Here is a 16,934-nt window from a genome sequence, read left to right on the forward strand (position 1 = left end):
AAACCCTCAGACCGATTGACTGTAACCTAAGCCTCTGTCTTGCAGGCATGAACTCTTAGGTTGCATGCATTGAAAATAGATACAAAATGTTATAATACTCCCAAAATAAGAGGAACCACAGCTAATGTACATTAAAACCACATAGTTAAGCACATGTCATTTAATGACATTCAGTACCAGTCAAACGTTTGGACACACCTACTCATTCAACAGTTATTTTTGTAACTATTTTTAACATTGCAAAATAATAGGGAAGACATCACAAATATGAAAGAACACATATGGAATCATGTAGTAACCAAAAAAGTGTTAAACAAATCAACATTTTATATTTGAGATTCTTCAAAGTTGCCAGCCTTTACCTTGATGACAGCTTTGCTCACTCTTGGCATTCTCTCAACCAGCTTCATGAGGTAGTCACCTGGAATGCATTTCAATTAACAGGTGTTTCTTGTTAAAAGTACATTTGTGGAATTTCTTTCCTTCTTAATGCATTTGAGCCAATCAGTTGTGTTGTGACAAGGTAGGGGTGGTATACAGAAGATAGCCCTATTTGGTAAAATACCAAGTCCATATTATGGCAAGAACAGCTCAAATAAGCAAAGACAAATGACAGTCCATCATTACTTTCAGACATGAAGGTCAGTCAATCCAAGAAATTTCAAGAACTTTGAAAATTCCTTCAACTACATTTGCAAAAGCCGTCAAGCGCTATGATGAAACTTGCTCTCATGAGGACCGCCACAGGAAAGGAATACACAGAGTTACCTCTGCTGCAGAGAATAAGTTAATTAGAGATTCTAGCCTCAGAAATCGGCAATTAACTGCACCTAAGATTTTACCTCGCAGAGTTCAAGTAACAGACACATCTCAACATCAACTGTTTTAAAAAATATATATTTAACCTTTATTTAACCAGGTAAGCTAGTTGAGAACAAGTTCTCGTTTACAACTGCGACCTGGCCAAGATAAAGCAAAGCAGTGCGACACAAACAACAGCACAGAGTTACACATGGAATAAACAACCGTACAGTCAATAACACAATAGAAAAAAATAAAGTCTATATACATTGTGTGCAAATGCCGTGAGGAGGTAAGGCAATAAATAGGCCATAGTAGAAAAGTAATTACAATTTAGCAGATTAACACTGGAGTGATAGATGAGCAGATGATGATGAGCAGATCATGAAGGAAGATGGTGTGATGGTGTGGGGGTGTTATGCTAGTGACACTGTCTGTGATTGATTTAGATTTTGAGGCACACTTAACCAACATAGCTACCAGCTATTACAGCCAAGCTATTATTTTCATGTCACATTTTAGCAAATTAATAAAAATAAATAAGTACTTTGTTGAAGCACCTTTGGCGGGGATTACAGCCTTGAGTCTTTTTGGGTATGACGCTATAAGCTTGGCACACGTGTATTTGGGGAGTTTCTCCCATTCTTCTTTGCGGATCCTCTCTTGGTTGGATGGGGAGCATCGCTGTACAGCTTCTTTCAGGTCTTTCCAGAGATGTTCGATTAGGTTGATGTCCGGGTACTGCCTGGACCACTCAAGAACATTCAGAGAGTTGTCCCCAAGTCACTCCTGCATGGACTTGGTTGTGTGCTTAGGGTTGTTGTCCTGTTGCAAGATGAACCTTCGCCTCAGTCTCAGGTCCTGAGCGCTCTGAAGCAGGTTTTCATCAAGGACCTCTATACTTTGCTCCGTTCATCTTTCCCTCGATCCTGACTAGTCTCCCAGTCCATGTCGCTGAAAAGCATCCCCACACCATGATTCTATCACGACCATGTTTCACCGTACGGATGGTGTCAGGTTTTCTCCAGACGTGACACTTGGCATTCAGGCCAAAGAGTTCAATCTTGGTTTCATCAGACCAGAGATCCTTGTTTCTCATGGTCTGAGAGTCTTTACGTGTCTTTTGGCAAACTCCAAGCCGGCTGTCATGTGCCTTTTACTGAGGAGTGCCTTCAGTCTGGCCACTCTATCATAAAGGCCTGATTGGTGGAGTGCTGCAGAGATGGTTGTCCTTCTGTAAGGTTCTCCCATCTCCACAGAGGACCTCTGGAGCTCTGTCAGAGTGACCATCAGGTTTTTGGTCTCGTCCCTGACCAAGCCCTTCTCCCCTTATTGCTCAATTTGGCCAGCTCTCGAAAGAGTCTTCATGGTTCCTATCTTCTTCCATATGAAAATGAATGATGGTGGCCACTGTGTTCTTGGGGACCTTCAATGCTGCAGAAATGTTTTGGTACCCTTCCCCAGATCTGTGCCTCGACACAATCCTGTCTCGGAGATCTACAGACAATTCCTTGATCTCATGGCTTGGCTTTTGCTCTAACATCCACTGTCAACTGTGCGACCTTACATAGACAGGTGTGGGCCTTTCCAAATCATGTCCAATCAATTGAATTTACCACAGGTGGACTCCAATCAAGTTTTAGAAAGATCTCAAGGATGACCAATGGAATTAGGATGCACCTGAGCTCAATTTCGATTCTCATAAGAAAGGGTCTGAATACTTATGTAAATCAGGTATTTCTGTTTTTATATTTTATCAATTTGCTAACATTTCTAAAAACCTGTATTCACTTTGTCATTATGGGGTATTGTGTGTAGATTTTTAAAATCTGTTTTAGAATAAGGCTGTAATGTAACAAATGTCAAAGAGTCTGAATACTTTCTGAATGCACTGTATATATAGAATAGATAGAGCTCTTCAGTAAGGACATTCTTCTTCCAGTGTTTGTCTATGGAGATTGCATGGCAGTGTGCTCGATTTTATACAACTGTCAACAACGGTGTTGCTGTAATAGCCAAATCCACTAATTTGAAGCGGTGTCCACACAGTTTTGTATGTACAGTGTATGTACATAGCTACCTCAATTACCTCGTACTCCCGCACATTGACTCAATACTGGTACTCCCTGTACATAGCCCTGTAATTTATACTCATTATTGTTATTCACTGTAATTATTTTGCGTGTCACTATTTATATTTTTATTTTATATTTGTTTTATCTTTATCTGTAACTCTGCATTGTTGGAAAAGGACCCATAAGTAGTTATTACACTGTTAGTCTATAAGTGTTGTTTTACGAAGCATGAACAATTAACAATTGATTTGCGATGTGTGTGGAGTGTGACCGCATGCTGTGTACCTACACAGAATGTGATTCATTCAGATGAGTTACAACTATTTACAGACTTCAGCTTTAATAACGTCCCATTCATGATATTGGTTCACCGTAAACAAAATAGTTCAGTGAGTCAATGGACAGGAAAGACATGAGGCAGACAGAAATAGCAGGATCAGCCTCCATTGCAAGCAAAGTGGCAAACAAAAAGGCATATTCACATACCAAACACAACAGCAACAATACATGTCACAATGAATAGGATACACCACCCTGTAGCTCACTGTATCCACCACAAACACACGAGTACGACAATGCTGTTCTGTTATCATAATGATTAGGCTACTGACCATAAACTTGATTTGAAAGGACCATTCTCCTTGCCGTATTGGTCATTATGGTCATTACAGCCAAACTATCCAGGGAAGGGAGAGCGTTATCAGTTGGGGTGGATGTAGCTGTTCAGGCCAGGGTATGGGTAGATGTGTCTGAGTGGCTTGGAACACCTGGCGCCGTCTCCACTGCTGGCCTTGTGGGCACACTCATCACTGTCTGTGTTGCAGGTGCCACAGTGGCAGCTGAGGGCCACGGGGTAGGTGAAGAGAGGGTTGGCATGGAGCGGGCAACCAGGTAGTATGACTGTTCGGTACTCCACCTGGTCATAGGTACAGCCTCTCTGGATAAGGAAACGTGGTCCGGCCAGCTCCTTCATGTTACTGTCCTGGTAATCACACGCACACAAACACACATGCTTAACATACACTAAGTGTACCAAACATATTGAGTTGCACCCCCTTTTGCCCTCAGAACATCCACAATTCATTGGGGCATGGACTCTACAAAGTGTTGAAACTGTTCCACAGGGATGCTGGCCCATGTTGACTCCAATGCTTCCCACAGTTGTGTCAAGTTGGCTGGATGTCCTTTGGGTGGCGGACCATTCTTTATGCACACCGTTGAGCGTGAAAAACCCAGCAGCGTTGCAGTTCTTGACACACTCAAACTGGTGCGCCTGGCACCTACTAACATACCCCGTTCTAAGGCACTTAAATCTTTTGTCTTGCCCATTCACCCTCTGAATGGCACACTTACACAATTTCAATTGTCTCAAGGCATAAAAGTCCTTCTTTAACCCATCTCCTCCCGATCATCTACACTGATTGAAGTGTATTTACCAAGTGACATAAATAAGGGATCATAACTTTCACCTGGATTCATGGAAAGAGCAGGTGTTCTCAATGTTTTGTACACTCAGTATATGCAGTACATTACATACTGTACATGCGATGTAGGTCAAATATGTCTCACGGTCGGCCTGCGATTGGAATTTGTTATAGTTGAAGTTTAAAGTTATACTTATATTTTAGCGTCTCTTCTGCAATGCAAAACGTGTGACAGGATATATAATGTATACGTTGTATTTTGCATATTGACCTTGTCTGTATCTACTAGTCTGCTGCTATCATGGCCAGGTCGGTCTTATAAAATATTATGCAAAATCTCGATGAGATTACTCTGATAAAATAAAGGTAAAACATCATATATTTTATGGGGGGATAAAAGTTTATGTGAGTGCATTTTACAGATCCATTAAAGAACTAAGAATGTCTGGTTGAGGTTATAGGCTACTTACCCTTGAGTAGCAGAAGCCCACGCAAATGGTCGTATTGATGGCCACGCAGAAGTCACATTCACGTCTCTCCTCATACAGAGTGTAATCCGTGGGCACACACATGGGCACAGCTTGGCTGAAGAGCAGGCAAAGGAGACCACACATGGCCACGGACAATTCCATTTGGCAAACAGCGAAGATGTTCCGTCAAACAATCAAGAACCTGCATAGAAGTAGAGCAAATGGCAAGAATAAAATCTGAACAAATCTAAAGTTTTTTAGCTGGAAATATGAAAAAATTGAGGTTGACGCATTTGAGAAGCCATTTTAATGAAACACAACTCAGTCATGCACCAATAGCACGACAAAGAAGCTGTACCAGTGTTCCCATCAGGTCAGCTCTGCTCACTCACCTGGTAGAGCTGGGCACCTGCAGGTCTGATGATGCTGTCTGATGGAGCCTGATGGTCTTTATACAGTCATCCTAATCCACCTTGATCCTACTGGACCATTATCTCCCATCTCTGACAGTGTGGACGCAGGAAACTCCTGGCCCATTATGAGGATGACATGCATTAATAAAAGGCATCCTCTGTAACTACAAACTTCCATTACCAGTACAGCAATGTGTGGGGTTAACCTGTAATAACCTCATAATAACCCTGCTCTTTGGCAGTATGTAATGCAGTGTGTGGCATTCCCACTTGGTGGCACAATAGAAAACTAAGTGGTAAATTCAGAGATTGGTCCGGTCCAGTAACAACCCTGTGTCCAACTCCTAGACGAGCAACTCCTAGAAGTGTATGCTAAATAACAAAAATGTAAATGTTCTTCAAATCTAGGAACAGGATCTGCTAAGCATATAGGGCCTACAACAGGGTTCGCCGACTGGCGGCCCGCGGGCCTAATTTGGCTCGTGGGTGGTTTTATTTGTCCCCCCAAATTTACTGAGCAAAAAAATAAAATATATTTTTTTTGTTTTTTTTGTTTAATTTTCATTGTTGAACGTAAAAACACCGGGAAATCAGCTCCAAGTGTTTTTAATTTGGGAAATCTGTTCACAAGTATTTTCACGCATAATAGAAAGAAACATGATCATATACAAATGAAAGCAAGATTTGAAATGATAATGTTAGTCAAATATTATATATGTTTGGGCTTCTTGTGGTCAGTTTGCAGTCTACAAATTATATGTAATTATGTTCCGGGCCCTCCGACCATTACTGAAGAACAAATCTGCCCGCGGCTGAATCTAGTTGATGATCCCTGGCCTACAATATGGTTAAAATCACAGGGCAAAGTGGAGATGCAACCATAAGCTTACATATCCAATTCTTTCAGATCTACATGTTCCTATACATCATTTGCCTAGGGGTCAGGGGTGAGAGGTTATTTCTGGACATAGGCCTACTTTTCTTGTTTTGTTACACTTTCAATTGGTTGGAAAAAAAAGATGTGAAAGTGAGCTTAAAAATATCAAGCTTTGCAAGCAATCATGTGTTCTGAAATATGGTCAAAGTTCATGCAACGCCATAAAGACGTGTAACATCCTGAAATACCTTGTCTATTAAACTCTGATGAGCTCTATAACAAAGTCATACAGGATTCCATGTAGGCCTATAACTGCAACCAACCCAATTGAACTATTTGCTGTTACATAAGACGTTTTTTTGTTTTTGTTTTGTAAGGAATTTGATACTTCCACTTTAGGTCGCTGTAGTGAAGTGAGCGTGAGGCTCCTCTCACCACCCATGTGCTTATCAAGGCCTTCAGCCACCAGAGCCATGGCCTTTTCACCCCACTGCCATCTAGAAGGTGGAGACAGTACAGGTGCATCAAAGCTGGGAACGAGAGACTGGTAAACAGCTTTTATCTCCAGGCCATCAGACTGTTCAATAGTCACCAGTAGCCGGCATTCGCCCATTACCCACCCCTGAACCTTAGTCACTGGTCTAGCCGGCTACCACCAGGACTCTACCCAGCACCTTAGATACTGCTGCCCTATGTACACTGCCTTCAAGAAAGCATTCACACCCCTTGATTTTTTCTCCCACATTTGGTTGTGTTACAACCTGAATTTAAAATGGATTAAAATTAGATTTTTTTGGTCACTGGCCTACACAAATCAAATCAAATCAAATCAAATTTTATTTGTCACATACACATGGTTAGCAGATGTTAATGCGAGTGTAGCGAAATGCTTGTGCTTCTAGTTCCGACAATGCAGTAATAACAAGTAATCTAACTAACAATTCCAAAACTACTGTCTTGTAAGGGGATAAAGAATATGTACATAAGGATATATGAATGAGTGATGGTACAGAGCAGCATAGGCAAGATACAGTAGATGGTATCGAGTACAGTATGTACAAATTAGATGAGTATGTAAACAAAGTGGCATAGTTTAAAGTGGCTAGTGATACATGTATTACATAAGGATACAGTCGATGATATAGAGTACAGTATATACGTATGCATATGAGATGAATAATGTAGGGTAAGTAACATTATATAAGGTAGCATTGTTTAAAGTGGCTAGTGATATATTTACATCATTTCCCATCAATTCCCATTATTAAAGTGGCTGGAGTTGAGTCAGTGTCAGTGTGTTGGCAGCAGCCACTCAGTGTTAGTGGTGGCTGTTTAACAGTCTGATGGCCTTGAGATAGAAGCTGTTTTTCAGTCTCTCGGTCCCAGCTTTGATGCACCTGTACTGACCTCGCCTTCTGGATGATAGCGGGGTGAACAGGCAGTGGCTCGGGTGGTTGATGTCCTTGATGATCTTTATGGCCTTCCTGTGACATCGGGTGGTGTAGGTGTCCTGGAGGGCAGGTAGTTTGCCCCCGGTGATGCGTTGTGCAGACCTCACTACCCTCTGGAGAGCCTTACGGTTGAGGGCGGTGCAGTTGCCATACCAGGCGGTGATACAGCCCGCCAGGATGCTCTCGATTGTGCATCTGTAGAAGTTTGTGAGTGCTTTTGGTGACAAGCCGAATTTCTTCAGCCTCCAATTCAGTTTGTCTGTGATGTGTATGCCGAGGAACTTAAAACTTGCTACCCTCTCCACTACTGTTCCATCGATGTGGATAGGGGGGTGTTCCCTCTGCTGTTTCGTGAAGTCCACAATCATCTCCTTAGTTTTGTTGACGTTGAGTGTGAGGTTATTTTCCTGACACCACACTCCGAGGGCCCTCACCTCCTCCCTGTAGGCCATCTCGTCGTTGTTGGTAATCAAGCCTACCACTGTACACACAATACCACATAATGTCAAAGTGGAATTGTGTTCTTAGAACATTTTACACGCCAAATAAGTTTAGGAGTAAAAATGTGCATAAGTCACAATAACTTATGTGGACTCACTATGTGTGAGATAATTGAACATGATTTTTTGAATCATCGCTGTACCACACACATACAATTGTCTCTAAGGTCCCTCAGTCGAGCAGTGAATTTCAAACAGATTCAACCACAAAGACCAGGGAGATTTTCCAATGCTTTGCAAAGAAGAGCGCCTATTGGTAGATGGGTAAAAAATATATCTTTTAACATGGTGTAGTTATTAATGACACTTTGGCTGGCGTATCAATACACCTAGTCACTACAAAGATATAGGAGTCCTTCCTAACTCAGTTGCCGGAGAGGAAAGAAACCGCTTAGGGATTTCACCATGAGGCCAATGGTGACTTTAAAACAATTACTGAGTTTAATGGCTGTGATAGGATAAAACTGAGGATGGATCAACAACATTGTAGTTATTGCACAATACTAACATAAATGACAGAGTGAAAAGAAGGAAGCTTGTACAGAAAATTACAATATTTCAAAACATACCTCCTGTTTGCAACAAAGCACTAAAGTAATACTGCAAAAAATGTGGCAAAGCAATTAACTTTTTGTCCTGAATACAAAGTGTTATGTTTGGGGAAAATCCAATACAATGTCACGCCCTGATCTGTTTCACCTGTCTTTGTGATTGTCTCCACCCACCTCCAGGTGTCTCCTGTTTTCCCCATTAGTCCCCGGTGTATTTATCCCTCTGTTTCCTGTCTTTCTGTTTCCTGTCTTGTTTCGCCTAGCTCCTATTTTTCACCATTCTCAGTTTTTTCTTAGCCCTCCTCATTTTAACCCTTGCCTGTCCTGATGCCGAATCCGCCTGCCTGACCACTCTGCCTGTTCTGACCTCGAGCCTGCCTATCCCCTTGAACTGTTTGGACTCGGACCTGTTCACTAAACACCTGCCTGTCCTGACTTCGAGCCTGCCTATCCCCTCGTACTGTTTGGACTCTGACCTGGTTTATAAACTCTTGCCTGTCCCTGACCTGCCTTTTGCCTAGCCCTTTGGGTATAATAAATATCGTAGCTCAACCATCTGCCTCCTGTGTCTGCATTTGGTTCTTGCCTTTTGCCCTTATATACTACACATCACTGAGTACCACTCTCCATATTTACAAGCATGAATGATGAATCGCAGCGTCATGTAATGGGTATGCTTTTAGTCAGGAATGGGGTTTTTCAGGATAAAAAGGAAACAAAATGGAGCTAAGCACAGGCTAAATCCTAGAAGAAAACCTGGTTCAGTCTGCTTTCCACCAGACACTGGGAGATTAATTCACCTTTCAGCAGGACAATAACCCAAAACACAAGGCCAAATCTACACTGGAGTTTCTTACCAAGAAGACAGTGTTCAATATTTAAATCTACTTGGAAATCTATGGCAATACCTGAAAATGGATCTCTAGCAATGATCAACTACCCAATCTGACAGAGCTTGAAGAATTTTTAAAACAATAATGGGCAACTGTTGCACAATCTAGGTGTGGAAAGCTCTTAGAGACTTACCCAGAAAGACTCACAGCTATAATCACTTCCAAAGGTGCTCCTATAAAGTATTGACTCAGGGGTGTGAATACTTAAGTGAATAGAATATTTCTGTATTTCATTGTCAAACAATTTGCAAAAATGACTAAAAACATGTTTTCACTTTGTCAATGAGGGTTATTTTGTGTAGACTATATTCTTGATCCATTTTGAATTCAGGCTGTAACGCAACAAAATGTGGACTAAGTCAAGGGGTATGAATACTTTACGAAGGCACTGTACATAGAGTCCTTGAACACTGGTCAACTTAATAATGTTTACATACTGTTTTATGCCCACTTTATATATGTATAGTGTATTGTAGTCATGGCTCATCCAATATAACTACTGCTGTAAACATGTTTTCTATTCATATGCTGTCCATACTATCTATACACACCATTATTTGAATATACACTATATATACAAAAGTATGTGGACACCCCTTAAAATGAGTGGATTCTGCTATTTTAGCCACACTCATTGCTGACAGAAGTATAAAATTGAGCACACAGCCATGCAATCTCCATTGACAAATATTGGCAGTAGAATGGTCTTACTAAAGAGCTAAGTAACTTTCAACATGGCACCGTCATAGGATGCCACCTTTCCAACAAGTCAGTTTGTCAAATTTCTGCCCTGCTAGAGCTGCCCTGGATAACTGTAATTTCTGTTCATGTGAAGTGGAAAGTCTAGGAGCAACAACATCTCAACCGCAAAGTGGTAGGCCATACAAGCACACAAAAAGGGACTGCCAAGTACTGAAGCACGTAACGCGTAAAAATCTCGTCTGTCCTCGTTTGCAATATTCACTACCGAGTTCCAAACTGCCTCTGGAAGCAACTTCAGCACAATAACTGTTAATCGGGAGTGTCGTTAAATGGGTTTCCATGCCCGAGCAGCCGCACACAAGCCTAAGTTAACCATGTTCAATGCCAAGCATTTGCTGGAGTGATGAATCACGCTTCACGATCTGACAGTTCGACGGACAAATCTGGGTTTGGTGGATGCCAGGGGAAAGCTACCTGCCCGAACGCATCGTGCCAACTGTAAAGCTTGGTGGAGGAATAATGGTCTGGGGCTGTTTTTCATGGTTTGGGCTAGGCCCCTTAGTTCCAGTGAAGGGAAATCTTAACGCTTCAGCATACAATGATATTCTAGGCGATTCTGTGCTTCCAAGTTTGTGGCAACAGTTTGGGGAAGGCCCTTTCCTGTTTCAGCATGACAATGCCCCCGTGCACAAAGCAAGATCCATACAGAAATGTTTTGTCAGGATCGGTGTGGAAGAACTTGACTGTCCTGCACAGAGCCCTGATCGCAACGCCATCAATCACCTTTGAGATGAATTGGAACACCCACTGCGAGGTAGGCCTAAATGCGCAACATCAGTGCCCGACCTCACTAATGCTCTTGTGGCTGAATGGAAGTCCCCACAGCAATGTTGCAACATCTATTGGAAAGCCTTCTGACATTGCTCTTTCTGATACATCTTAATTTCTTAGTTATTTGCATGGACTCTACAGACTTTTTTTCTCTGTCCTCGATAGATTTAGTAACACTAATTCTGTCTATAATAGAAGGGGGAAAACTCCAATAACCTTTGAACGGACTATGAAAGAGACATGAGGTTTGGACCATTGGTTTTCTTAGAGTAGTATCTACACAATTCAAATATATGTTATTTTACCCATTGGTCAAAATAAGATGTTTTGATTGGACACCGTACATGGAGTAATGGAAACATTTTGCCGTTAATGCCCATTTCTCTCAATTTTACACATTTTCATGTCTTATGAAACCAGGATACGAATCCTGACTGAATAAAACATGTAATAATAATACTTTAAAAAATATGAAGACAGGACCCGCGGTCCTGGGTCCGGATTCGGCCACGGTCTGCCTATTGAGTGTGTCTGGTGTAGAGCTTGTTCTGTGACACAGGCCTGACCGGATAACCAAGGCAACCTGACATTCAACTAATTGAAACACTAGTGGCAATGAAAAAATAACAGAACAAATTGTTCAGTGTTCCTCAGCAGTAGGCTCAAAGCCAATGAATGTTCAGTTCCTGGTTACAGTAAATACTCTTGTCAACATTAAGTACTGAGAACAGGGACTTGAAATCTGAAAGCTTTCAGGCTATGGCAGGTTTATTTTCATCTGAAATCTCATATTATACCCCACAATCTTAAACAAACTTAACCCAACTATAAAATCAACGTGCTTGATTGGCATATACAGTGCCTTGCGAAAGTATTCGGCCCCGTTGAACTTTGCGACCTTTTGCCACATTTCAGGCTTCAAACATAAAGATATAAAACTGTATTTTTTTGTGAAGAATCAACAACAAGTGGGACACAATCATGAAGTGGAACGACATTTATTGGATATTTCAAACTTTTTTAACAAATCAAAAACTGAAAAATTGGGCGTGCAAAATTATTCAGCCCCTTTACTTTCAGTGCAGCAAACTCTCTCAAGAAGTTCCTAGAGGATCTCTGAATGATCCAATGTTGACCTAAATGACTAATGATGATAAATACAATCCACCTGTGTGTAATCAAGTCTCCGTATAAATGCACCTGCACTGTGATAGTCTCAAAGGTCCGTTAAAAGCGCAGAGAGCATCATGAAGAACAAGGAACACACCAGGCAGGTCCGAGACACTGTTGTGAAGAAGTTTAAAGCCGGATTTGGATACAAAAAGATTTCCCAAGCTTTAAACATCCCAAGGAGCACTGTGCAAGCGATACTATTGAAATGGAAGGAGTATCAGACCACTGCAAATCTACCAAGACCTGGCCGTCCTCTAAACTTTCAACTCATACAAGGAGAAGACTGATCAGAGATGCAGCCAAGAGGCCCATGATCACTCTGGATGAACTGCAGAGATCTACAGCCGAGGTGGGAGACTCTGTCCATAGGACAACAATCAGTCGTATATTGCACAAATCTGGCCTTTATGGAAGAGTGGCAAGAAGAAAGCCATTTCTTAAAGATATCCATAAAAAGTGTCGTTTAAAGTTTGCCACAAGCCACCTGGGAGACACACCAAACATGTGGAAGAAGGTGCTCTGGTCAGATGAAACCAAAATTGAACTTTTTGGCAACAATGCAAAACGTTATGTTTGGCGTAAAAGCAACACAGCTGAACACACCATCCCCACTGTCAAACATGGTGGTGGCAGCATCATGGTTTGGGCCTGCTTTTCTTCAGCAGGGACAGGGAAGATGGTTAAAATTGATGGGAAGATGGATGGAGCCAAATACAGGACCATTCTGGAAGAAAACCTGATGGAGTCTGCAAAAGACCTGAGACTGGGACGGAGATTTGTCTTCCACCAAGACAATGATCCAAAACATAAAGCAAAATCTACAATGGAATGGTTCAAAAATAAACATATCCAGGTGTTAGAATGGCCAAGTCAAAGTCCAGACCTGAATCCAATTGAGAATCTGTGGAAAGAACTGAAAACTGCTGTTCACAAATGCTCTCCATCCAACCTCACTGAGCTCGAGCTGGAATGGGAAAAAATGTCAGTCTCTCGATGTGCAAAACTGATAGAGACATACCCCAAGCGACTTACAGCTGTAATCGCAGCAAAAGGTGGCGCTACAAAGTATTAACTTAAGGGGGCTGAATAATTTTGCACGCCCAATTTTTCAGTTTTTGATTTGTTAAAAAAGTTCGAAATATCCAATAAATGTCGTTCCACTGATTCTTCACAAAAAAATACAGTTTTATATCTTTATGTTTGAAGCCTGAAATGTGGCAAAAGGTCGCAAAGTTCAAGGGGGCCGAATACTTTCGCAAGGCACTGTAGTAAGCCCTCAATACACCTTGTTTATGAGGTACTGCCTTCCAGGAAATGAAATAATCTACTGCATTGTTGGGAACAGATAACCAATGGAAGGTGCACAATGCAGAAATTGCTCAGTCATTTCCTGGTTTCTAAAATTCTAATTTGCCTAATTTCAGTGTATGTGACAAAATAAGCAAGAGAATCATTGTACTCTCTAAACTTCTGTGAAATATATTTTCCCTATCCCAAAATATTGTATTTTCAGTTGTTTGAAGATGGTTAATATCACTAAAAATGGCAAAAACCTAACTTAAACCATCCTGTTGTGTTCCGGTTGAATTGGACCAATTTACAAGTTTTCTCTCTGAAAAATATAGTTAATTTAATCTGATTGTCATAAGGTTCCATGACTTAGTCCTCACAGGGCATCTGAACACACAAATTACATTTGGATGATTTTCATTCAATTTTGGGTGTTTTATTTAACTTTTGAACATCTCTGGTGTTTCTGTTAAAAAATGATCCGTCTTTAGAAATTAATGGGTTTGACTACAATTAGTCTATAAAATTGAGTTCAGGCACATGCCCATTCATCAGCTGGACACACTACTACCCCCCCCCCCCCCACCACACACACACACACACACACACACACACACACTCTCTTGTGTCCTACTGCCCGAAGGAAAAGAAGAATGTGCTCCTAATGACAACTCTGCACACCGCTGTGAGTATCAGGGAGGACAAGAAGCCCATCGCTGTCCTGGATTTACAACAGATTCAATGATTAACAACCTTGATAAGGTATGTTATTTTTTTTATCTTTCAAGTATCATTCACTTTTTTTCTATTACCAGATTGTTTTATCTGCACCATAAACATAAGATGTTGTTGTTTGTGGAAATGCTCATTGAATTTGTGAACAATATGGAGTCAACTCTATTTGAATGTTTTTGTTATAGTTAGTAGTACTGTTATTGTTACTGTTGTTCTTTAATATGTTCAGACATTCATTTTGTAATATGGTCAAGTTTTCATGTGTAGTTTTGGGCCTATGTCCTTTCTTTACTAATAAAATCATACCGATCTGTTTTGACCAGGAACACAACAGATGTTATTTTGGGCCTACTATTTAAAAATTTGAAACGATTTCAAAACAAATGTCCTTGTTAAACCTTGACACAAGATAGTCTGTGATAAATAGCACAATATGTTTAATCTGAGTATTTGTTATAGTCCAAATAATCCATACATGATGCTTTTTTTACTCAAAAACAAGTTGTTTGAGCTCAGGTCAATGAGGCCTACAGGCCATAAATAGCAAATAGAAGTTCAAAACTTGTAATGTTCACAATAACTTAAGTTGATAAAAAGATCTAACACGACATTAGGTGATAATATGTTTATTATTATGGATTTATAATCAGCTATAATGGGGGGGGGGGGGGGGGGGGGGGGTAATTTTGGACCGGGAACACAAAATTAATTAACATGAAACGAACACAACAGGGAAGCATAGAAAAAACGCACATAGAGCAAACCGCTTCTTAGACTTGCTTTCATTGAGAATGACAGATCTATAACTCACTTTTCCATGTGAGTAGCCCAAAAAGTTACATATTGCAGTTTAAGTGTTTTAATTTGATGTTCATGATTGTATAGAGGATTATGGCGTAGCAGTCAGAAGTCTTTGTCCTGTCGTGTCCCTTGTATATATCTTTTTACATATTTTTCTTTGCATATCTTTTAAAATATTTTCCTAAACCTCAACTTCTAAATACTCTCCTGCAACCCGCAACACCCAATGTGGCGTGGATCTGCTTTTTTCTTAAGTATTTCTATTTACTTCGGCTCTGGAATCCCTCAACTGAAGCTAGCCAGCTAACAATCTACCAGCTATCAGTCAGCAAACCATTGCTAGCGGTCATCAGCTAACCTTTAGCTCGGAAAGCTCTCGCCAGTTCGAACAACATGACTCAAACCAGAGCATAACAGACCTATTTCTCTCCATATCCCTGGATTCCTACTGCAAACTCTGAACATTTTTATCTGGATCTTCGCAACTAGCTAATCGCAATTCCGGGTGACCACTCCTGGCTAGCGTTTCCATCCCGGAGCAAGCACCAATTAGCCTGAAGCTAGCCCGGCCAGGGCTCTTGTGCTACCACCGAAGCCCACTCCTGGGCTACAATATCCGGACCCCTTCTACTGCCGGTACGGGGCACGAAACGCCGCCGATCCTCTACGACTGGAATACCGACATCTGCCCGAGGATTCCAACAGGCCCCTCAGGCGCGACGCCCGCTGAAGGCCCATTCTGCTAACCTGCTAGGCCTGCTAGCTACCTAGAGCTACTTGGAACCCTACTAATTCTACTAATTCCATTACTGGTCTATCGGCGTCACCGCATGAAGAGGCAAAACCAGACTTACCCTCATCTGCTAACTGCTAGATTGCTTGCCTAAGTCTGCTAACTACTAGCTTGCCTGCCCCGGTCTGCTACTTGCTAGCCCCTGCTAACTGCTTGCTTGCTAACCCGGTCTGCTAACTGCTAGCTTGCCAGCCCCGGTCTGCTAACTGCTAGCTTGTTTAGCCCCAGCCTACTAACTGTTAGCTTGTTAGCATCGGCCTGCTAACTGTCTGAATCGCCGTGTCCCGAGTCAGCCCAACCACTCACTGGACCCATATGTTCACTTGGCCATGCATGCCTCTCTCTAATATCAATATGCCTCGTCCATTACTGTCCTGGTTAGTGATTACTGTCTTATTTCACTGTAGAGCCTCTAGCCCTGCTCAATATGCCTTAACCAACCATGTTGTTCCACCTCCTACATAGGTGGAACAACACCTATGTTTTAAACGTCTCTAGAGACTATATCTCTCTCATCATTACTCAATGTCTAGGTTTACCTCCAATGTACTCACATCCTACCTTACCTTTGTCTGTACACTATGCCTTGAATCTATGCTATCCTGCCCAGAAACCTGCTCCTTTTACTCTCTGTTCCGAACGTGCTAGTTGGCCAGTTCGTATAGCATTTAGCCGTACCCTTATCCTACTTCTCCTCTGTTCCTCTGGTGATGTAGAGGTAAATCCAGGACCTGCAGTGCCTAGCTCCACTCCCACTCCCCAGGTGCTCTCAGTTGTTGGCTTCTGTAACCGTAAAAGCCTTGGTTTCCTGCATGTTAACATTAGAAGCCTACTCCCTAAATGTATTTTACTCACTGCTTTAGAACACTCTGCCAACCCGGATGTCTTAGCCGTGTCTGAATCCTGGCTCAGGAAAACCACCAAAAACCCTGAAATGTTCATCCCTAACTATAACATTTTCCGCAAAGATAGAACTGCCAAAGGGGGCGGTGTTGCAATCTACTGCAAAGATAGCCTGCAGAGTTCTGTATTACTATCCAAGTCTGTACCCAAACAATTCGAGCTTCTACTTCTAAAAATTCACCTTTCCAGAAGCAAGTCGCTCACTGTTGCCGCTTGCTATAGACCTCCCTCTGCCCCCAGCTGTGCCCTCG

General features: G+C 41.7%; 1 protein-coding gene across 1 annotated transcript; it reads right to left on the minus strand.

Annotated features, from left to right (window-relative positions):
- Nucleotides 1-380: 380 nt before the first annotated feature.
- Nucleotides 381-4,932, minus strand: LOC139414224 (thyrotropin subunit beta). The gene is made up of 3 exons (XM_071162117.1): nucleotides 4,771-4,932; nucleotides 3,488-3,858; nucleotides 381-421 (listed from the first exon to the last, which is right to left on the minus strand). The coding sequence occupies exons 1-2, from the start codon at nucleotides 4,930-4,932 to the stop codon at nucleotides 3,577-3,579; spliced, it is 444 nt and encodes a 147-aa protein (XP_071018218.1). The 3' UTR covers nucleotides 381-421; nucleotides 3,488-3,576.
- Between the last annotated feature and the right edge of the window lie 12,002 nt (nucleotides 4,933-16,934).

This window comes from Oncorhynchus clarkii, chromosome 7 (assembly GCF_045791955.1).
Source record: "Oncorhynchus clarkii lewisi isolate Uvic-CL-2024 chromosome 7, UVic_Ocla_1.0, whole genome shotgun sequence".
NCBI lineage: Eukaryota > Metazoa > Chordata > Actinopteri > Salmoniformes > Salmonidae > Oncorhynchus > Oncorhynchus clarkii.